Genomic DNA, 22898 nt, shown 5'->3' on the forward strand with positions numbered 1-22898 from the left:
ATTTCAACATTCTTTATTTTCTAAAAAAATTACTATTGCATTATCTATAATATCTCTATATTTAAATATCTCTTTCTTTATCTTATAATTTTCATATGGATTTATTCTGTGAATTTAGTTATTCTTCTATTAATTTCTTCTACAATTTGTTTTTTAAATAACCATTCATATTCTTTTAAAGGTTCTTCAAATCTCTTATCATTATTTCTTTTTTTCTTGAATTTATTAAACACTATTTTCAACTTATTTTTTCCTTTTAATTGTTTAATTATATTTTCTATTCTACTGCTATAAATTTCCTACATTATCTATTCCATTAATTATAATAACTTGTAATTTATTTTTCTAATTTAACTTTTTTAATAATTTCTCTTCTGTCTTTTCATCAATATTTAATAGTATTGCTTTTTTATTAGTAAATACTTTAATTTATCCCATCTTTCTTTCATTTTTTTGATATTGTACCATTTATTATTCTTTAATCTAACATATTTCTCTTTTTGATTTTTTTTGATTTATATTCCTATTTTTATTCATTTTTATTACTTGATATTTTTGATTATTTTTTTTACTTTTTATATCTTTATTCTCAAATTTTAATTGTAATAATAAATTTGCATTCTTATTTTCTTTATTACTCCTGTATATTACTTTAAAATCATACTGTTATAACTCTATTATCCATCTTACTCTTCTTTCTTTAAGTACTTTAGCATTCATTATTAATTCTTTCAATGCTGTATGATCAGTAATAATTTTGAATTTTTTATTAATTAAAAATTTATGAAAATTTTAAATTTCCAAAATATCACTAAACATTTTAATTCTATTATTGGATAATTCTTTTCTGCTCCAACTAAACTTCTACTAATGTAAATTCTTTATTTTCTTTATTTTCTAAGCTAATACAGCTTCCAATTCTTCTTCTGATACATCTGTTATCAGTATAAATTCTTTATTAAAATCTGGATAATCTAGTATTAGCTTTTCTGTTAATTTAATCTTTAATTTTTTATATTGTTTTTTATTGAAGTAAATAAACAATTATGTACATATAAGTAAACAATTATCTTATGTATCAATGATTCTATAGTTAATAATGTCAAATAAATAAAATATTAAGTAAAAAAAAACAAAAATAATGATAATTTACAATTATTTTGTTGCAAATACTATTACTACATTATGATAGAATAGTAATATCCTTAGTAATATAGTCTAGGGATTTTATTGTAATTAAATCTTTACCTTACTATAAAACAAATAATTTCTCAAGACTATTGATTTGGATTAATGCATTTTGATTGATAGCTATAAGTTGTTGACTGAGAACTTCCATCACTGCTTGACCAGTAATGAATTCTTTAATTTTATCCATGAGTGGTATATGACTAGATTATCTACTATATAAATAGTTTAACTTGTTGAAATTATAACCAAAAGTTGATAATTCATATATAAATAATATTACCTTTCTTTTGTATCTTTAAAATTTTGCACCAGGTTTAATTGTTTCTTATATTTCTTCAATTAATATTTTTGAACTTAGAAAAGTTTTCCTAAAATATTTTATTAATTCAATTTGTAAAAGTTTCCCCATCTTGATTATTTATTTGATTGCTCTTAATTAAATTAATGGCAAGTTTCATCATAAGAAATCAAAAGTTTATAATTAAAGGAAGGAGGTGTCAAACTAATAAATACAATTTATATAATTTATATCAAGATAACTATAATTTTAATATTATATCTCATACAAATGCTATTGATAATTAAACTCATGAAACTTTTTATTTTTAAATCTCGGAATCAAACTTTTTTAATTATCGCCATGAACATATGTAACTAGAAGTCACATGATAAACTACGTCCCACGTGTCCAATAAGTCACGAAGTTAAAAACGCGCAAATACATAAAATACATAATTTCAAATTTTTTTTTTTTCTAACATAATTATACAATCAAAATTATACCAACCTTACCAAAGATCATGATTTTTGGGAACATCTAATATAATATTGATGTGTTTCTTCGCTTTCTCAAATGTATTTGAAGAAAAGGTATGAGGATATTCTATAAACAATCTCATTTCTTCGCAAACATTTTGATTTAATATTTTATAATTAACAAGAGAGTCAAAAACTTCGTCACCTTGACTATCAGATTGATGAAATTCCAAACTTTTTAAAGGAATTTTACAATCATTCAAGAAAATTTTTAAAGAATTAGTATCAATATTAAAATTAAAACACAAATACTGTAAAGAAGAAGGTAGAGTATCAATAAAATAATCTAAAGTATCATTAGAAAAAATATATGATTGAATCATTGCTAATTTAAGATGTGTTAATTCTGTTAAAACAGATAAAGATTGCGGTGGATCAAAAATTTGTTGTTGAGCTAAAATGGATAAATGAGTAAGTCGAGTATTATATGAACAAATATTATCAATAATAATATCATCTACTCCACTAATAAATAATTTTCTTAAATTAATATTACACATATGAAGTAAAACTGTAAGAGATTCATTAAATGCAGCGGGATAATTCATTATAACTTTTAAATTCTTAATAGGAAGTGAACCTTTTAAAGGAAAATCCAAAAGATGTGAAGGCATTTGAGGACATCTTAATAATTCCAAAGTTTCCAAATTTTTACAAGCTAATAAACCTTCAAAGAAAGATTGATGAAAATAAGATAAAGATAAATTTAAATGGGTTAAAGAATTATTATTTAATAATACTTTGTAAATACTTGGATCTTTTGGATCCCAATATTCTATGAATTTACAAGATTTCAAATTTTTTTGTGCTTTAATTAAATTTCCAATAGATTGATCAATTTTCTTTGATGGTAGTTGTCCTCTAAAATTAATCTCCATAAATTGAATCTTATTTGATTTTTTTTCCATATTATTAAATAAATTTAGAGCAATTTTAAAAGAATTTTCTAATTCATCAGATTTTGTTTTTGCGTAAAATATAAATCTAAATTCTTTTAAATTAATTAAAACATTTTTCCCATTTTCTCTATTAAATAATAAATCAAAATTCATTTTACTTAACGGTATACCCCATTTATCCCAAACATAAAAACGTAATTTGGTTAAATTAGGACATTCTTTAAAAATGAAATCAATTAATAATTTGGATATATGGGTATTTGTATATAGATTATTATATTTTTTATGCCATTCATTAAATGCAATATCAAAGTTTTCTGAATTAAAAACCTGTAAATATTTGATATAATTGAAAAGTGGTTGTCGTTGTAATTGTTGCTGTAATTGTTGGAATGTTTTTTCATCCTTTTCATCCTTTTCATCCGTATTAATAATTTCATCAATAATATTTTGTTTTGATGTATCCGGAAGACAAGAAATGTATGATTGAACAATACCGAAAAGAGGTTCTTTATTGGAATTCATGTTAAAAAAAGGATCTCTCCAGATCAAATGAACTACTAGACGACACCAAAGTCGATTTACAAGTAAACAAGAAAAGAGTGAGGATCGATCATATTTTAAATATTTAAAGATAACTTCAAGACAATCAGGTGTAATTTGTGATGGTGAATTATTCATATTTTTAATTATTCAAATAAGAATGCAAAGAAATGTATAAAATTATGTCGAAAAATCGTTATATTTATAATTTTTTACTTAAAAGGGAGCTAAACCCTGTTTAGAACAATTAAACTGATTATATGATTGTTCTTGATCATTCTAACAATGATATTGCCCGACGGTCCGATTGAAAGAATTTGAACTAAAATATTCTTTACCTTTTTTAAGTAATATAATTCCATTCAATGTTAACAAGAATTAGTTGAAACGTTTAAATCTTTCAAGTATATAAATAAATAATATTTATTTGTGCAATTGTATGAGCCGTGTCCTGTAACGTGTTTTTTATTTTTAAATAATTTAGTACATACCGTGTCCTGTAACTTGTCGACTCGGTTCCGGCAAAATCGAAAAACGTGGTATAATAACCAACTTCGCCGATTGATTGACAGACACGCATGGGTGTTTGATAATCACTTATACTATATCTAGTTTATTATTCTCATATGTTAAAATATTACTTTAATAAGTTTAATACCAATCATAATCGAAATTTGGCCGGAATTACATGGTTGATATGCCATATCGGAGTAATCGGCACAAAAAGTTTGTCATGTGCTTAATTGACGCAAGGGAAAATGAAACGCATTTATCGAAAAGTTCAAAAACCTTAATGACATATACCCAATTATTGTGAATTTGAATCATTTGTCTTACTATTTCTGCATTTTAGCATATTAGCATATTAGTTATTAATGTTATTAATATATGCTGGTCTCAGATTTCTGTTATGGTTACAGTATACAAAATTTTCTTAATGATGTTCTTAATTCAATTTTCAAAAATTCCTTTTTTTTGAAAATATCCAAATTTGTACAGAAAACAAACATCATATAACAAAGTGACATCATATTCATATTCTCCTTTTTTTTAATCCTGATTTACCCTGATTTTAATTTTTAATTTTGGAAAAAAACCCCCTTAATGTGGTGGTGTCCTACCTCCTTATATAAATGTCTCTTTGAACAAAAAAAAAAATGTTGTTTCCACGTTTTAAAATTTTTATCATCATTCATCTTTGGCCATTTTTCTTAGGGATTTAAATTCTTAAGAAATTATAGTCAACATAGGCGCATACATATAATTTAAAGTTATTTATATACTTCTGATTTCTTGAATTCGATTAAAAAAGAAATTAATTCGAATTTCATAAAATAATGAAAATATCTTATTATTACTTTTAACCAAAAAAAAAAAGAAAAAAAATATTCAAGAATTAATTGTATATAATTTATTTAATAATAAATAATGGCATTATCACAAAAGAAACGTTTTACATTCTTCGGGTCCCCTCCAATGTCACCAGTTTTATCACCAACGAAAAATTTGTCTAGTTATTTTTCTCAAGAAGATAAATTACCTAATATTGATGATGCTCGTAAAGCAGTAGATAATTTAGAACGTCTTGTTGTAGCTGCTGAAGCCTATCGTGACTTGATAAATAAATTAAGCAAGGCCTCAAAAACGTTTAGTAAAACATTAAAGGAATATGGAAATAGTAAAGGAATGGATAATGTTCATGGTACGTAAAATTATATAATTATAAACTTTTTCTAATATATATATATATATAATATATAATATATAATTTTTTTTTCTTAGTTATGTGCTTTCAGACTACTTCACAGTTTTATGAAAATCATAATGAAATTCAATCAAAGCTGGTATTTTATCATCTTCTACCTTCGTTTCATTCATTATTTATTTCAATTAATGGCTTTTTTTTTTTTTGATTTGATTTGTAGAATAAAGCTTTACAAAAAGATTTCGATTCGATTCAAAAATTCTGGGATAAATATTCCAAAAGAGTGACCGTAAGTTTATTAATTATTTTCAGAGTTTTTATTTAATATTTATGAATAATTTTTTTCATCTTTTATTTATTTTATTTTATTTTATTTTATTTTTTTTTTTGCAGAAAGATGAAAAAGCTCATAATGATTATGTTGGAGATTTGGACAAACAACTGAAAAAGATGGGCAAAGATTATGAAAAGAAAACAAAGAAAGAAAGTAAATCTTCATTGGAATCACACAATGTGAGCTTTTATCACTTAAATTATTTATTGATTTTTTTTAGATTAATTTTAATTTTAATTGGAATTAAAAAACTTTATTTTTTTATTCTACAAAGCAATACATGACTTCTGTTTCAAATGTGGGTTCAGAAATTGTACGTGCACAAAAAGAATACGCTGGAAAAGTAGTGAAACGTGAAAAACACACACATTCGATTATATCTCAGGTAGTTTGTAAACTTGCCGAAGGTCATTTTGCTTATTTTAATGAATCATTAAAGAAATGTGGACCTGCTATTACAAAAATGAAAGAATGGGCACCATTCGCAGGTGAAGATATGCCACCACCACAAGATTTGGATTCTTTTTTAGAAGATCAAGTAAATATTTAAATTTTAACCATTACATTTAATTAAATATATATATACTTATTATTTAACTCTCTTTTTTTTCTTAATAAAAAAAAAGGAAACTCGATCACAATCAGATAAAAATTCAACAATTTCAGAGAGACATCCCGTGTCAATCGCATCAATATCAGAAAAACAAATAGCTGCAATGAATTTTTCTCAAGAATCTAAATTTCAATTAAATGAAGAACCTGAGAATATTATTCCAAGATATGTGCAAATGCCTGAACCAAAACAACCAATTATAACAATTCCCGTAACTACGAACTCGACATACGCTCGTCCAAATTCACTTATTTTTGATAATTTAAATACTTTTAATACGAAAAATGATGAAAACGCTACTAGTTCAAGTCCAACGTCATCAGTTCCTTCAACTCCTATAGTACAACCAACATCAACACTTCCTGTTTATACTTCATCTTTTGATTCAAAAGCTATTTCAAGATTTTCAATTGGAGTTCGTGATAATGATAATCTATTTTTACGGGATGAAAAGGTTGTTGAAATTCATCATCCTGAAGTTGTTATGGAAAGCAAAGTTGAAAAAAGTGTATTAAACCAACATTTCTCGAATCAATTTAAAAATCAAGAGGAGAAATCTAATGAATCTCAGAAAGCAACAAATGATATTAAGAAAAATGAGAAAAAAGATGATGAGAAGAAATATGACGAGAAAAAAGGAAACGAGGAAAAAGTTAACGAGAAAAAAGATAGTGAGAAAAGAGGTAATGAGAAAGAAGGTGACGAGAAAAAAGTAAACGAAAAAATAGATGATGAAAAAAAAGATGATGAGAAAAAAGATGATGAGAAAAAAGATGATGAGAAAAAAGTTAAAGAGAAAAAAGATAACGTGAAAAAAGATGACGAGAAAAAAGATATCGAGAAAAAAGGTAGTGATAGTGAAAAGAAAGGTAGCGGAAAAAAAGATAATGAAACAAGTATAAAATTGCAGAATGAACATCAATCTGAAAAGAAAGATATTTTCACATTTGCGAAACATTCTCCTCTTGATAATATTGTTCATAATAGAAGTAGTATTTCTGACGATAGTAATACAACTTTGAACGATAATAAAAAGAATAGAGAAAAGTTAATCGAGGAACTAAAAATTGATGAGGAAAGCGAAACGAAGAAAAAAGCGTCCCTTTCTGAGAAATCTAATGAAATTGGTGAAACGACTAAAATAACCATAAATAAGTTTGAAGAAAAAGAAACTACATATAAAAAGGAATCGTTAATTGATAATAATAAATTAAAAGTTAATGGTGACGACTCTTTATATAAGTCAATGAATCAACAAATACCTTCAGAAAGTCCTAGGTTAATTCCAGCTGAAGTTCAGTTCAAAAATAAAGAAATCTTATTAAATAATTCATCATCTCCTCAATTACTCTTGCAATCAAGATATTCTCGTGATGATGATTATAGAGAAGAATATTTGAGAGAAGATACTGAATTATACGATAATGAAATAATAAGAGTAAATGAAATGAATCGATATCCAAATAGAGAGATAATTTATCGGGATGAGAGTTTACTTTATAATTCTTCAGTTCCTGGAGAAAGAATGCGATATAATGATAATTATCATCGTACGCAACAATATGTTGATGATGATTACGAATCATATGATTATACTCCTTCACAAAATCGTGGACCATATGTTACAAGAGATGGATCTCCTCCAAGAGCAAGCTTACCTTATTCACAGAGGCCGTACAGTAATAGTGTTCCCTTACCTACTGCAAATCGTAGTTCATCAGTTCGTGAAATGACGAATCGTTTTCAATCATTGAATGACGAGAGAAGAACCGTAAGTTTATAGAATTAATTAAATGGATTTATATTGTATGTATATATATATATTTTTTAAACATTTGTTCTATTTGTTATAGATGAATCCAACAAGGAATATTCCAATACAAACAACAGGACGCGTTAGTGAAATGACATCACGATTTGGTGAAAGGAGACATAAACGAGATGAAATAATAAATCCTATGCATATAAATAATCCACGTAACGGATATGAAAATGTTGATGACCGGTACAATGAACAAATTGAGTATAGGAACGGTAGGGTATGTATACTTAATAATAAGCAATTCGGGCAATCGCTTTATATGTTATAAAAACTAAATATAAATTGTATGTTTTTTTAGTATATACAATATGAGGATGATATACATGATGGCATAACACCAGTTCCTCATTGTAATTGTCATAATTGTCGAATGGCTATTGAAAGTCCAATAATAATAAATAACAGAAGGCATAATAATCCTGCACCATTTAATTCTAGAACTGATATGAGAAAAAGTTATAGATAATTAAGAAATATTTCATTTAAATTATTTTAATTTGTATATTCTTGTATATTTTAGCATAATGTATTTTATACTTTTATTTAACTTAATATCATTGTTATAAACCACAAGAAATTTAATTATTTATTAGCTAATAAAGTTGTATATTAAGTATTAACGATAGGATCTCATCATAGTAAACATAAAAGGAGATCCATTACAAAGTAGCTGTTCAATGAACCCCTATATGTAAATATGTCTAATAAAAAAAAAAATTTTTAATAAATCATCTGATATAAATATCCGATATGCCCTCTGACTTTCCTTTCCGCCTATATGCTGCAGAGTACAATCATAAATATCTGATACATAAATATCTGATAAATAAATATATCTGATAAATAAATATCTGATATAATAAATATTTAGTATGATAAAAAGCCAACTTTAGTGACACGATTTATTATGAAAATATAATATATACTTAGAACACGTAATCGACTGTAACAAAAAGGAACTAAAATTTAAAGGTTTCCTAGCTTAATAAAATTCTACCATGTATTGATTATATATAAAATTTTGCTTATTTCTTCAAAAAAGGATGCTTATTTATGTTGATGCTTATTATAATCTTAAAAATCATATTACGTATAATTTTTTGAATATAGTTAATTATAGAAATTTTTTTAACATAATAATTTTATATACATATATATATATATATATTATATACATATATTTTTTTTGCTTTTTTTTATCAAACTTATTATTTGAAATTAGCAATTTATTTCCCATCCAATTCCATTTTAGTTTCCATATTATCGTTATTATCCTTCTTCAAGGTCTGTTTAGTACTAATAAATTTAATTTTTCCTTGTTCTAATGCATTAATAATTTCTTGCATTTGGTCCCGTTTAAATGCATGAGCGGTAAAAGGCATTCCTTCAGGCCATCCAACAACGTCAATTTCTAATTTATGCTTTTCGGTTTCCCAATTAGAATAAGGTACAACTCCATATCCAACTATTTCTCTATATAATTCTTTCATACGATGAGCAATGAATTGTCTACCTTCATTCATATTTTTTCTGGCTTTTTTAATAGGTCTCGGTGGAGGAGGTTGTTCTAAAAAAAAAAAAAAAAATTTTAAATATTTTAAGAAATATTTGTATATATATATAAACATTATATGTATATATATATATATTATATAAAATGTTATCATAGGTAATTCCTTACCTTCTCTATCACCATTTTCATTATTTTGAATTTTCAAACCAAATTCAAGAAATGATTGAGTCCAACGTAAATCTTCAGCAGCCAAAAGACCTTTATCTGAACCAGTAATTTCACCAAAATTTTCACCAGGAATTCTGGAGGATAGTACAATAAAAGATTCGACACCACATTTTAGAGATAACATATCAGCCAATTTTTTCATATCGTTCATGTATCCCCTCCTTTCATTAGTTCTAGTACTTGCGGAAGGATTTAATGTTGGAGGTTTTGTATTTTGTTTCATAGCTAATTCATGATATACATGTTTTTGTTCAGAAGATACTAATTTCCAAGCTGCAGAAACTAAATGATTTGATTTCAAAGGATTATTTCCTGGATTTGATTTATACCAATCTTTTTTAAATAAATCAAATCCTGAAATATCACGAGATTTCTCGATTCGTTGAACAGTAGCTCTACCAAGAAACAATTCTATCTGTTCAATCGGTACTTCCATTTCTAAAGCCAGTCTTTCATTTTCTTCCTTACGCGCTTTCGCAATATCTCTAAGTTTTTGTTGTTGTTCGGCTGATAAAGTAACCATTACGAAAGTTATATTATCTTGCTCGTTTTTTTTTTGTCCAACAAAATAATGAAGTAATGTACCGTAAATCTCAAATATTTATTATTTAACGCCGATCGAACAATCTAAATATTTTATGAGTTTATTATAAAAAGGAATAAAATGAAATCTTATTAAGATCATATTCTTTTACGGGTAATAAATTATTATGATAATTTACGAAAAAATAAAAAAAAACTGTAAATTTACAATTTAATATACTTGATATAAATTAATATAATTTAATATAATTATGTTATAAATAAGCACATTATACTAAATTATATACATATTTTAATTATACATCGTATATAAGAAGTAAAAAGAAAGAAAGAAAAAAAAACCAAAATTTTGCTTACAATCAACAACGGTATATGCGTTGAAAAGGAAGGTAAGTAGGTAAAGTTATAATAGATTTGATTCGTTGTCACCTTTTTAACGGAACAGCATAAGATTTTTTGAACAATAAATATATTAAGGATTATTTATAATGAATAAAGAAGCAAGTTAAAGGGATCAAAGAAGAAAATTACCTAAATTGATAACACAAAAATAAATTTTTTTTTTAAAAAAAAAGAGACCAAACAAAAAAAGTTATTTATATTTAGTAAAATCAACATGATTTTATCCGATAAACTCAAATGATATGCTTGATTTATAATATTTATTGAATTTTCTAAAAACAACTCAAACAAAACACACCTGAATAAAAAACGTGAGTAAACAAGAATTTGGAGGAGAACGAAACAAGAAAAAAAAAGAAAAGAGTATGGGACATAAAATGCTAATAATTCTCTTGGTTTTTCGATCAAAGTGGTATTATATAGGACCGAAAATGAGTGATACGAAAGTCACGAGGTTTACTGAGAATTCCGGATAACGGCTATTAAGCTTCCGGGAGATTAGTAAAGAATTCTGTATTATCACATGATCATGATCTTTACTCGCTTAGGGAAATTTTGAAAAACGAAAAAACGAATAAAAATGGAAAATCGGACGGTAGAGTATTAAAAAGGGTAAAATGGAATAACTTTTTATCAAGAATATTAAGATTATGTATTCTTGAAGCAAAGATTACGTAATCGAAAATAAAATCTGAAACGATACGGAAAAAACGGACAATTTTTTTGTGACCTATGGAACCAAAACCCAAGGATATTTTGCAGCACATTTAATTAACCGATTTGTTACGTTTAATTAATGCAATTATATAATTATTTCAATTTTTTCCAAACTGAGAATTTCTTTATAATAATTATAATAAATAATATTATCTTTATACTAACGAGTTTCAAATAACTCATAAACGTAAATCACACACATTAATACTTCTACTTTTATCCGTCTTTAAAAAGAATTTGTGATTGATAATCTGTGCAATATTCAAAATTAGTTTTATTTGTTTATGTCTTTGTTTCTTTTTAGAAAATGATCATCACAAAAAAAATGTAATTTTTTTTTTGTCCTTTTGTTTCCCCAATTGGTACCCCGCAGTATTTTTATGGCGCAGATATTCATTCAAATCATTCAATATGTTGTTATTGTTACTTTATTTGGAATATTTATCATTGTATTTTTTTTTGTTTTCTTTAATCGATAGTAAATATTTTGTTATTGTCCTTTAAAAATGGTAAATTTTTTACATCATTTTTTTCATTTATCAAACTTGTTATAAATTGCTCCCAACTTTTCTCGTCTTTCAGTCCTTCATAAAAATATAAAACCAAAAAAAAAAAAAAAATATTAATTTTCCGAACTCATTTTTAACAAATGATATTACCACTCCTTTTAATTTGTGAAATTTTTTCATATTTATAATAACCTTCGCAATCCGCTTAAACCTTTAACCACACGAACCGCCCAACCTCACAACCCACCCACCAATACCGCACTAATCCCGACTACTTTTTAAAAAATTTAAAAGAAAGGGTTTCTTCCCCCTCTCACAATGACGGGATGGGGGAGACTACTAGATTATGGATGGATTTTAGATAGCTTCTTGGTTACCAGACATCCCCTCTCACAAGGGGATGTTTGGTCTCATGTTTATGGTTACCAGACATCCCCTCTCACAACGGAGGGGATGTCATTTTTTTGGATGGTTACCAGACATCCCCTCTCACAACGGGAGATGTCTGATTTTTGGATATGGTTACCAGACATCCCCTCTCACAACGTGGGGGGGATGTTTATTTTAGATGGTTACCAGACATCCCCTCTCACAACGGGGGATGTCTGGTTTTTGGATATGGTTACCAGACATCCCCTCTCACAAGGGGGGGGGGGGGTGCTGGTCGTTCGCCTGGGGGTGTGTCGCCGTTAACTAGGAATTTTATTTTGTCTAAATAGTTTGTTAGTTTATTTGTAGTTTATGTTAGTTAGTTTATGTTAGTTAAAGTAGTTTATGTTAGTTTATTTGTAGTTTATGTTAGTTAAAGTAGTTTATGTTAGTTTATTTGTAGTTTATGTTAGTTAAAGCAGTTTATGTTAGTTTATTTGTAGTTTATGTTAGTTAATTTCGAGTTCACATATTGGAAATGATGGATATATATTATATATTATAATAAATTTATAATAAATATTTTTTTATGGTTCTTTGCCTATTTTATTTCATAAATACATTAATTTTACATGTTTTATCTTCCCATTTGATAATTTTGGGTTAAATAAAATCTTAAAATCTTAAAAAAAAAAAAAAAATATATGTATAAATTTCCCTCCCATTTTTTTTTTTTTATAATAATAAATTAAAATATTTATATATATATATATATATTAAAACTTAATGTTTTTGAGCAAAATATCTATAAAATTCAAAATAAGAACGATGAAGTTCAATTTCCTGTGTGAAATTATTTAAAACATTATCATATTCACTTTGGCGTATATTTAATATACTATCAATAAAACGTAAATGTTTTTTAACAACATCCCTTATAAACATAGCACCTAATTGACCTTTTTTACCACCCCAACTACCACAAGGTACTTCTCTCATTTCAGTATTTACTTGTCTAAGACATTTCATTGAAGTTAAAAATCCTCCAAGTTTATCCACTATTAAAGGATCTACACTACGAGCTCTTGCTCTGGCTTGAACTAAAAATGAATTATATATAATCAGTAAAAAATCAACTTTTTAATTTTAAAATCAAAATAAATTTTATATTACTTACTTGCACTCATAACTCTTTCTGTTGTAGGACCTTGATTACTCATTGCAAATTTAGGTTCCATCATTTCAATCCAACCATTAGGTTTCAATACACGAGTGCATTCTTTTATAACTTTTTCCCATTCATATTCTGTTAAATCCAATACTAAAAATCTGACATAAACGAAATCGAACGTATTATCAGCAAAAGGTAATCCTTTTAATACATCACGTTGAAGAAATTTTACATTATGTGGCAATGTATTTGGACATGTAGGAAGTAAATCAACCCCAAAATAATGAGTTCTTGGGTAATCCGCTGCCATTTCACATAAGAATGTAGCTGCTCCACATCTAAAAAGAAAAAAAATGTAAAAAATTATTATTAAAATTTTTTTTTAAAAAAAATAAAGAAATTAAATTCCAAAAGATAAAAAAGATAAAGATTTTAATATATTACCCAACATCTAAAACTGTAGCTCCACCAGTTCTTAATACATCTTTTACAGGAGAAGAAAAATTTCCATTATATGATTCTCTAGCAAAATGATGTTGTATTTGCACTCTGTCGATTTCATTTTCATCATATAAAAACATACCACCATAATAATTTGTTCTTTGTCGTCGTGTCTGAGATGATGGTTTATTACCCATTATTGCGATTATTTATAAATGATTATGATGAATTCACAAATTTACAGGGAAGTTGTTTTTATTAAAATTGTTTTTTTTTTTTATCTAAAAAAAAAAAAAGTTTGAAAAAAAAACAAATATAAAAAGAATGTCAAAAAAAAAAGGTTTTATAAAAAAAAAATTATTGGACGTTTAGAATTAAAAAGTTGAACGATAAATAAATAAATAAATAAAAGAAAAAGAAAAAAAAAAAATATTTTCTTAAGCATTTAAATAAAATAAATACATACGTTAGTTGTTAAAATAAATTGGGACAAATTAAGTGTATGTATGATTTTTTTTTTATTTTATTTTTATTTTATAATTTTATTTTTATCTTATTTTATTTTATTTTTTTTTTTGATATTCGATTTTTTTTTCTTTTTTCAAAAAAAAATTTAAAAAAAAAATAAAAAATAAAATTAAAAATAAAATAAAAAAATAAAAAAAAATTATTATTTTTTTTTTTAAGATTACTTTTTAAATGTAATGACGTATGAAAAAAAAAAATTATTTATTATATTTATTTTAAATTATATTATTTTTGATTTTATGTGATAAAAAATTTCTTGGTAATTTCGCGATTATTTTGTTTTGATTACTTTTCATTGTTTTAATGCATAATTTAATGCTAAAAATGGAACATGACTTCTGAAAAAATCAAAATTTTCTTCTTTCTTTTTTCAATAAGAAAATTCCGAGTAAATCTTAAGATATTTATATAAATAATTGGTAATCAAATGATTTTGACCAATAAAGAAAATTGTTTATAACCGAAAATTAAATTTATTGCATTTTTTTTTTAAACTTTAACACGAAAAATTTATTACTGTTTCGAGATAAAAAGTTTCAAGTTACATATTCATAAAATATTGTAACCGCAATTAATTTTTTCCTTTGTTTCAAACCATTCACAACTATTGATCTTACTTTATTTAGCAGATTACAAATTTATTGGCGTTCCTAATATTAAAAGAAACTTTATTTTTGTACTACATTTCGGAAAAGCAAAAAACATTAACGCAGTAGATATAATCGCAGTAACGCAGTTGTGAAACAAAATTTAAGCGGTAAAAACAAAGCGCAGTAAAAAAAACGCAGCTGACGCAGTAATTTAAACGGTAAATCGGTAAATACGCAGTAAGATATATAATAATATTTAAATACTCACTCATGTTGGCATTTTTTTTTTCATCATTTCCAAAGTTCAGAAATGATTACATTAGAAACAGAATTATATATTTCTCAATTGCAACGATGGCCAAAAGAAGGTCGTCATATTATGGGGCAATTTGATGATAATTCAATTATTGTTTACCAAGCTTATAACCCTTCCATAGCAAATTATGCTGTTAAACATCAAAAATTTGGTGGACAGGATTTTTCTTGGACTGTAAATATTAAATATTTATAAATAACTTTAAAATAATTATATTATATATTTTAATTATTCTTTTTTTTTTAATTAGAGAATGTCATGGATTAAACCTAATTTTACCTGGATGATGTACAGATCCGGTTGGGCTACTAAAAATAATCAAGAAAGAGTAATTATATATATATATTTTAATTTATTTATAAATATAATAAAAAATTAATATATCCTTTTATCTTAGATCTTGGCAATAAAATTATCAAGACAAGGATTTGAAGAGATTATATCAAAAGCAGTACCAACAAATTTCAATTCCTTCTCACCAATTTCACGAGAAGAATGGCAAGAGAAATTAAAATCATCAGAAGTAAGAGTACAATGGGATCCTGATCATAATTTACTTGGAAAAAAAATTCAAAGAAGGGCCATTCAACTTGGTATGAAAGGTGATATATTAAAAAAATATTCTGACGAATATATTATTAGTATAGAAGATATAACAGAATTTGTTAATGAACAATATGAATTAATTAAAATGAATAAGTTGGATCAAGTTATGACTCCTGTTGAACAAATATATGACCTTGCTGATAAAGTTTATGAGTAGAATATCAATAAAGAGTGAACACAGATTCAGTAAGTTTTATGAATAGATAAAAATATAAAAATACAATTTATTGGTATCACTTGTCATGTGATATTTAGTGTTTATACCGAAAGGCCTAGAATTATTCCGATTTAAACTTATATAAAGTTTGCGTTACATTAAAATAAATAATGTTTTTTTTTGGTTTAGTTCCGGTTTGAACTTTCCTTTTTGATCAAAAATATCACTCTTGTCATATATTACTGCGTCTTTTCTATGCGTAATATAACACAAACGAAGGAATTTCGGGATTATTCGGAATTTATAATCAACTCTTTCCCTATTTCATTAAATCTTAATTTATCGCATCATATACTTTAAAAAAATACTTAATACGTTTTATTATAATATCAAAATATTTATAGACTATCAATCATCAATAATCGATTATTACACTTATCCATTTTTATCAATTCCGACATTTACTATTCGTTAAAATATTGTTACATACTTTTAAATTTTGATTCGTACAATATTAAGTTGTCCGAAATTGCTTATTTTATTTATTGTTATTATTATTATTATTATTTAAATCCTTTTCATTAAAACAAATAATTAATTCGTTCTATCATCCCTTTAATTACATTTCTTTTATCCGTGATTTATTCCCTTTTGATTTGTTTCTCATAAGGTTTTCCCTTTTATATCCAAAAATGACCTTTTATTTTGTGAATTATCTCTATTTTGTGAATTATGAATTGTGTAATCTTTATTAATCATTTTTTTAATCTTTTAATCATTTTTCATATATCCTTGGGATTTAAAGTTGTTCTAACCTTTTAAGGAACCTTATAAAATGAACATAAATCAACTTTAATTCTGTGTCATGTTTCTTTTTGGAACTTTCTTAAAATAAATTTATTGGAATTGGTCCTTCCAAAATTCCAATTCTTTTTAATATTTAAATACATATTATATACATTTTATGTTCTTATCAATCTTGTTCCAATAATTATATACCGGGATCATAAATTGAAAAAATCGGGGGTTTCCAACTTATCTTGAAATCAAATCATTATCGTTATTTATAGTACAAAGAAAAAAAAATAAAATTAAAGTTAATTGATAACATGTAGTCTTACAAAGAAAAGAAGAATCACAATGTGAGATGTGACAAATAAATAACAATAAATGCTAATTAATCGGTTCGACATACTAGTTAAATCGGTAAATCGGTTAAGCATACTACAGTATACTAACACTTATTTATTTACTGTAGGGTACATTATCCCTTCAACAGCATATAATATTATTAAATGTTAAGACACATAATTCGTTGTTTAAAGCGCATAATTCGTTGTTAATGAATCCGAATTGATCTTTTGTACTTTTCACCATAAAAGATTAGTTTCTTATATTGTTTCTTTTTAATTATATTTATTCAGGTCCATTAAGGAATAATTTTATCTGCAACTTATTATTCGTTATTTTACACGAATCAAAGAATTTTTTACGAAAACTTGAAAGGGTTTGAAAGAGTTCGAATTATCAAATGTTCATATTAAAGAAGTACTAAATCTTTTGAATATTTCGGATATTTAAATATCCTTCCAGCACTAGATCTTCTTAATATTTCGGATATTTGAATATTCTTCAAACATTAAATCTTCTGAATATTTCGGATATTTAAACATTCTTCGGACATTAAGTCTTCTTCAGAATCTTTTTTTCCTATATACAGTATGGGATATAAAGTATAGTGAGATCAAAGGTTTATAATTTGTTCATACTCAAAATTTTTAAATTTTCTATTAGAAAATTTAAATCATGTATTTAGTCGACCGATTTATTTAATCATATATTCTACTAGTCAGACTTCTATATACCGATAATTTCCGATAAATATTAAGAGCTCGAGATAACGATAAAATTCATTATAATGAGAATCATATAATGATATTTTTATTAAAGTTCTCACATGAATCTCGGACATATCGTTATATCGTAGTTATCTTGGTTATAGGATGATACCAGAAAGAAATTTGGGTAAATTAAATAAATTTATACCTAAAAGACTTGAATAAATGAGTTATCTGTTATATCGTTATATGAAAATATATAAATATTTAGAATTAGTAAAAAAATCCTAATATTAGCCAAAATTTGGTTGAAGCTTTGTGTTCAAGTTTATACATGTTAATTTTGGATCTAATGTAATTCGTGTGAAGTTTATACATTATACATGTCAATTTCGGATATAATGTAATTTCATGGGGAGTTCATCAATTTCGGATACAATGTAATTTCGTGGTAAGTTATGTAAAGTTCTAATATTGACCTATTAACAAGTTCATGTCCATTCCCTTGGACTGTCCTAGGAATGTCCTATTCTGTCCGTCTATGGACATGTCCTTGTCCCAATCCCAAATCTGAAGTTAACCTCACTTGTCTTGATAATAATAATGCTTCCCGAGAAATATTTTCCCGTTACGTGCTTTCAAATCTTTTCAAGTCCTTTTAAATCATGAAAATGATCATCAGAAAAAAATATACGATGTTGACGAAAAATTATAAATGATGACGTTATCTTTTATAATTATACTAAGATCTACTACTTAATTTATTTGACATCCAAATTTGGAAACTATCATATTTTCCATAATTATAATTTTCTAAATTTGATTATTTAAAACGAAAATGTTAAACTACTAAATATATAATATAAATTATGTACATGTTTGATTTCAACATGAATAAAAATTTAAACCAAAGCATTAACGGTATTAACGATAATTGGATCACAAAAATAGACCCGCGGTTGCCCTTGTTTGTTTTAACCAAAAATGTACACAACACATGCACACATCTAATAATTGTCCTACCACATTTGAAACTTTGAAAGGATGAATACGATACGTAATTGCTTTGTTCATTGTATTCTTCTTTATAAAAATAATGTTGTTTTCCAGAAGTTTTAAAAGGTCCCTTTCCCTTTTTTTTGTTGTTTCTAATTAGTGTTTCACAACCTTTTGACACAACAATATTGTTCTTCTTGAATCTTGTTATACATATTATTGTCCTAATATGGTATTAAAATCAATTAAAAAAAAAAAAATCATTATAAATATGTTGAATTATGATTGTTTTTCCCTTCAGGCTGGACCGCATTCCTCTATCTCTCTATCTTTTTTTTTCTTTTTTGTTATTTCATTCTTTTTTTTAAAAAAAATTTTATTATTTTAGATATATAATAATTATTATTATAATTTGACTAAAAAAAAAAAATGCCACTTAGAACTATAGTACCATTACCTCTTAATAAAAAAAAATCGCCGCCTGGTGCGTCATCAAGATCATCAAGACAATTAGAAGAAGGATCAGAGAAGGAAGATATAGGAACGGATTTTGCCTCACCACAATTACCACCTAGAAAGATTAAACCATACGTTGGATTGAGAAGCAAACTTTCTTTGTCATGGGTAAATTATACAGTAATAGCATTAATGTTTATAATATTAAGATTATTTATTGCTATGAATTCAATTGAACCGATAATTGATCAAGTTAAAGAAAAAGCAAATAGATCATGTGATGCACTTGAAGTTGCATCTTCAACTGTAACTTCTTTACCACATTTTATGGCAGGTGGATTTAATCGAGCAACAATTGATGGTGTTAATCTTACAATTAAAGGAGCTGCAAGAATGATAGATTTATTAATCGTTGCAATGGATGGTATTATAATTTGGTTAATACATGTTTATACTCGTACATATCAGTGTCTCTTGGAATTTGCTATAAGAGGATCAATCGGAACTTTGACAGCATCTATTCAAGCAATAGGAGATGCTACAAACGGTCAGCTTAATGGAATTAAGACACAAATAGATTCTCAACTTTCAGGAGTAAATTCAGCTATAAATAAAGCACGTGAATTTATTGATAAAATACCCAATAATCCTTTTAAACCTTCTTTGCCAGATACAGTTACGATATCATTAGATTTTTTAAATAATTTTCAATTACCAACAACCGATATTAATAATGGTCTTAATACGTTAAATGGAAATATTCCTACAATGAGCGAAATTGAATCAAAAGTTTCAGGTTTAATCTCTATACCATTTCAAGAATTAAGAGGAACTGTTAGTGGTATTATGTCAAATGTAAAATTTAATGAAACTGCTTTACCAGTACCACCAAAGAATCAAATTAATTTTTGCGCGGAAAATTTGGATCTTAGCATTCTTGATGACATTTCACGTGATCTCATTAAAGCAGCTCGTATTGGTCTTGGAATTATTTTTGTAGTAGTGTTATTAATGATTGTGGCTAATGCATTAGTAATTTGGTATACTCATATAAGATATAAATTGCATATCAGTCGAACGACCAAAACTGTAAAATTAATTAATTTAAAATCAGACAAAGATTCAGTAATCGAAGTGATCAAAATAGCCGAACATCCTTTTATCATGAGGTGGATTATAAAAGCTTCAAAATTATTTAAGAATCGGGAAAATGGTGATTTATTCAGATGGTTTTGTGATTATATTTTACATAAACCCGCGTTAATCTGTTTAATTATTGGTATGTCAGGTATAATAGGAATTTATTTACAATTAGCTGTTCTTCATGCGGTTAAAAATAATTATAAACAACCAATCGCTGATGCTGTAAGTAATTTTGGTAATTCCGTTGGAAATTTAATTAATTCTCAATTATCTTCAACATCAAATCAATTTGCATCCGATAGTAACAATGTAATTGGGTTACTAGAAAATGATTTAAACCAGGATTTACTTTCATGGGTTAACGTTACAACCACCACATTAAATAATACATTAAATACTGCTGTAGATGAAATTACTACCTTTGTTCAAAATACCTTTAAAGATGTACCAGTATTAATACCAATTGTGCAACAATTAGTTGATTGTCTAATTTTGACAAAAGTTGAAGGAATTCAAGCGGGATTAACTTTTATTCAGAACAATGCTTTTATTGGATTACCTCGTGTAAATAATTCTCTTTTATTACTTAGTAAGGATAATATGGATGATGTTGTTGGTCAAGTTACAACTAATCTTGTTGGTTCTCCTCTTTCTGAAAATGGTAATGGTAATGGTGAAATTGGGGGTGAAATTGGTAAAATATTTGATACTTATGAGAAAAATTTACGTGCTGAATTACCATTATTTTATGTATTAACATCCGTATGGTTTATTGTAATATTAATGGGAATAATTCGTGTATTGTGGTTCATATATCAAAGAAGGAAAAATGCTAGATCGATGATTAATGATATTACACATAATTCGGATTCACCCACCGCTTCTGCTCAACCTTCTCAATTTAGTAAAAGTATTAAAGAAGATGATGAAAACAAATTTAATACTTTACGTTCAAAGATGAATGCTCTAAAAAATAATCGTTTCTCACAAAAAAATATTGTAAATCCAACTTTTCCGAGAAGTTATAGTCCACCTCAACCGGATGATAATGAAACATATGATGATTATAATGATTCTTTAACTGATGGTCAATATCATGTTAAACCAACATTACCTCCTAAACCATTACCACTTAAAAGACATGATATCAGAGATAAAAATCCTTTTGAATCAAACAATTATTAAATAGGTTTGGTATTATATAATAGTTCTAATTAGTGGCATTTTTTTTTATATATATACAAAAAAAAAAAAAAAAATAGAGAAAAAAGAAAGAGGAAAAATATATTCACATCAGAAAAATTTGTTCTTTAGTTTATGAGAATTTCGCCTCAAAACTTTTTTTTTTATGAAATTAATTGTAAATTTTTTTTTAGAAAAAAGAATAAATAATAAATAAATAAAAAAATTAATAAAATTAATTAATACTGTAAAAAAGATTTAATTAAAAAAATTATATATTTATTTTCGCGAATTTCTACATTGATCATTTTTTAAGCTGTATTGACTAACTGTTTATATAGTTAAACAGATACATACTAAAGTATATAAAATTTTTATTAAAGTTTTATTTATAAATGGTTTAAATTACTTTTGCAATATCAGTATTATTAATACTTTTTGATGTTAAATTTACTTGTTCAAATTTTATCTATTTATATTAATTAAGAAATGTACTTGTGCAATATCTTCTAAATACAATGAGTTTTTTGTTATGATAATAAATTGATTCTTTTATAGGTACCCATGTGATATACTTACGTGATTTGGGTTAATTAAATCTGTTGATTCTTGTACACTGAAGGATTCTGTTGTCGATATCTATGGTCGAAAATTAATTATCCCTGTTCTTGAGAGTGTAACAGATTATGATGCTGAAATGACTGAAGAACGTGCTAAAGGAATTTTAAATGCAATAGACGATGATAGGTTCCTTATAAAGGTAAAATTTATTCGGAAAGATAATGGTAATTTTACGTAAAATCGTTACATTGTAAGCTCATAGATAATATTCTAAGCGAAGCATACGAACTGGCTTTAGTCAGTTTCACTACGTTATATTTGTTTTTGTCTCATATGTAAAAAAAGATGTTCTTTTATCGGTAATGCAATAAATTATTTACATATTTTGATGTGATTATCTAACTTGAAAGTCTTTAGAGTTGTATCTGCACTCTCTGGGAACCGTGTTTAACTTCGATGATTATAATATCGATTCTACAAACTCCTCGTATGGTATGTTCTAACGTGGATTCATTTGCACAATTGCACATTACAAAATTCACAATTTCGAAAAGTCACGTGAGAAATTTTTTGCAATTTCTAACTTGTCATTACGAATTAGTTCTCCTCGAGTCTTTCCATAATGTGTCCTTTAGAGATCAATAGAACTCTTAAATATTTGTGTAATTCGCTCTTTCATCTGACTAATATTACCATGATATAGGTGATC

At 25.9% G+C, this 22898-nt stretch overlaps 7 protein-coding genes across 7 annotated transcripts; 3 read left to right on the top strand and 4 right to left on the bottom strand.

Moving 5' to 3' along the window:
* Nucleotides 1-2665: 2665 nt before the first annotated feature.
* On the bottom strand, nt 2666-3587 carry OCT59_022142 (uncharacterized protein; the record flags this gene model as incomplete). The annotated part of the gene is made up of 2 exons (XM_025314210.2): nt 2666-2674; nt 2748-3587. 2 exons carry the CDS (start codon nt 3585-3587, stop codon nt 2666-2668), a joined length of 849 nt encoding a protein of 282 aa, XP_025185593.2.
* A 240-nt stretch (nt 3588-3827) lies between these two features.
* Nucleotides 3828-4277, bottom strand: OCT59_022143 (uncharacterized protein; the record flags this gene model as incomplete). Its single annotated transcript, XM_066144630.1, has 3 exons — nt 3828-3846; nt 3941-4057; nt 4138-4277. The coding sequence occupies 3 exons, from the start codon at nt 4275-4277 to the stop codon at nt 3828-3830; spliced, it is 276 nt and encodes a 91-aa protein (XP_066006073.1).
* Nucleotides 4278-4561: 284 nt separating this feature from the next.
* Nucleotides 4562-8585, top strand: OCT59_022144 (uncharacterized protein). The gene is made up of 8 exons (XM_066144631.1): nt 4562-5151; nt 5232-5293; nt 5375-5443; nt 5548-5667; nt 5763-6026; nt 6115-7872; nt 7955-8140; nt 8222-8585. The coding sequence occupies exons 1-8, from the start codon at nt 4878-4880 to the stop codon at nt 8387-8389; spliced, it is 2901 nt and encodes a 966-aa protein (XP_066006074.1). The 5' UTR covers nt 4562-4877; the 3' UTR covers nt 8390-8585.
* A 204-nt stretch (nt 8586-8789) lies between these two features.
* OCT59_022145 (uncharacterized protein) lies at nt 8790-11140 on the bottom strand (the record flags this gene model as incomplete). The annotated part of the gene is made up of 7 exons (XM_066144632.1): nt 8790-9490; nt 9605-10079; nt 10133-10171; nt 10250-10291; nt 10565-10636; nt 10908-10989; nt 11133-11140. The coding sequence occupies 7 exons, from the start codon at nt 11138-11140 to the stop codon at nt 9150-9152; spliced, it is 1059 nt and encodes a 352-aa protein (XP_066006075.1). The 3' UTR covers nt 8790-9149.
* Nucleotides 11141-12987: 1847 nt separating this feature from the next.
* OCT59_022146 (uncharacterized protein) lies at nt 12988-14013 on the bottom strand (the record flags this gene model as incomplete). Its single annotated transcript, XM_066144633.1, has 3 exons — nt 12988-13304; nt 13382-13713; nt 13820-14013. 3 exons carry the CDS (start codon nt 14011-14013, stop codon nt 12988-12990), a joined length of 843 nt encoding a protein of 280 aa, XP_066006076.1.
* Nucleotides 14014-15244: 1231 nt separating this feature from the next.
* Nucleotides 15245-16013, top strand: OCT59_022147 (uncharacterized protein; the record flags this gene model as incomplete). The annotated part of the gene is made up of 3 exons (XM_025309062.1): nt 15245-15424; nt 15501-15578; nt 15648-16013. 3 exons carry the CDS (start codon nt 15245-15247, stop codon nt 16011-16013), a joined length of 624 nt encoding a protein of 207 aa, XP_025185597.1.
* A 3200-nt stretch (nt 16014-19213) lies between these two features.
* On the top strand, nt 19214-21898 carry OCT59_022148 (uncharacterized protein). The gene has a single exon (XM_025314214.2). It carries the CDS (start codon nt 19277-19279, stop codon nt 21629-21631), a length of 2355 nt encoding a protein of 784 aa, XP_025185598.1. The 5' UTR covers nt 19214-19276; the 3' UTR covers nt 21632-21898.
* The last annotated feature ends 1000 nt before the right edge of the window (nt 21899-22898 follow it).

The sequence above is a fragment of the Rhizophagus irregularis genome, chromosome 31, assembly GCF_026210795.1.
Source record: "Rhizophagus irregularis chromosome 31, complete sequence".
Lineage (NCBI taxonomy): Eukaryota > Fungi > Glomeromycota > Glomeromycetes > Glomerales > Glomeraceae > Rhizophagus > Rhizophagus irregularis.

What these genes read in the sequence shown, in the direction of transcription:
- OCT59_022144 (XM_066144631.1), top strand. Translation starts at nt 4,878, where the DNA reads ATGGCATTATCACAAAAGAAACGTTTTACATTCTTCGGGTCCCCTCCA. An exon ending in AGGAATGGATAATGTTCATG is followed by an intron (nt 5,152 to 5,231) that starts GTACGTAAAATT and finishes TTTTTTTCTTAG; the next exon opens with TTATGTGCTTTCAGACTACT. An exon ending in CTTCATTGGAATCACACAAT is followed by an intron (nt 5,668 to 5,762) that starts GTGAGCTTTTAT and finishes TATTCTACAAAG; the next exon opens with CAATACATGACTTCTGTTTC.
- OCT59_022148 (XM_025314214.2), top strand. Translation starts at nt 19,277, where the DNA reads ATGCCACTTAGAACTATAGTACCATTACCTCTTAATAAAAAAAAATCG.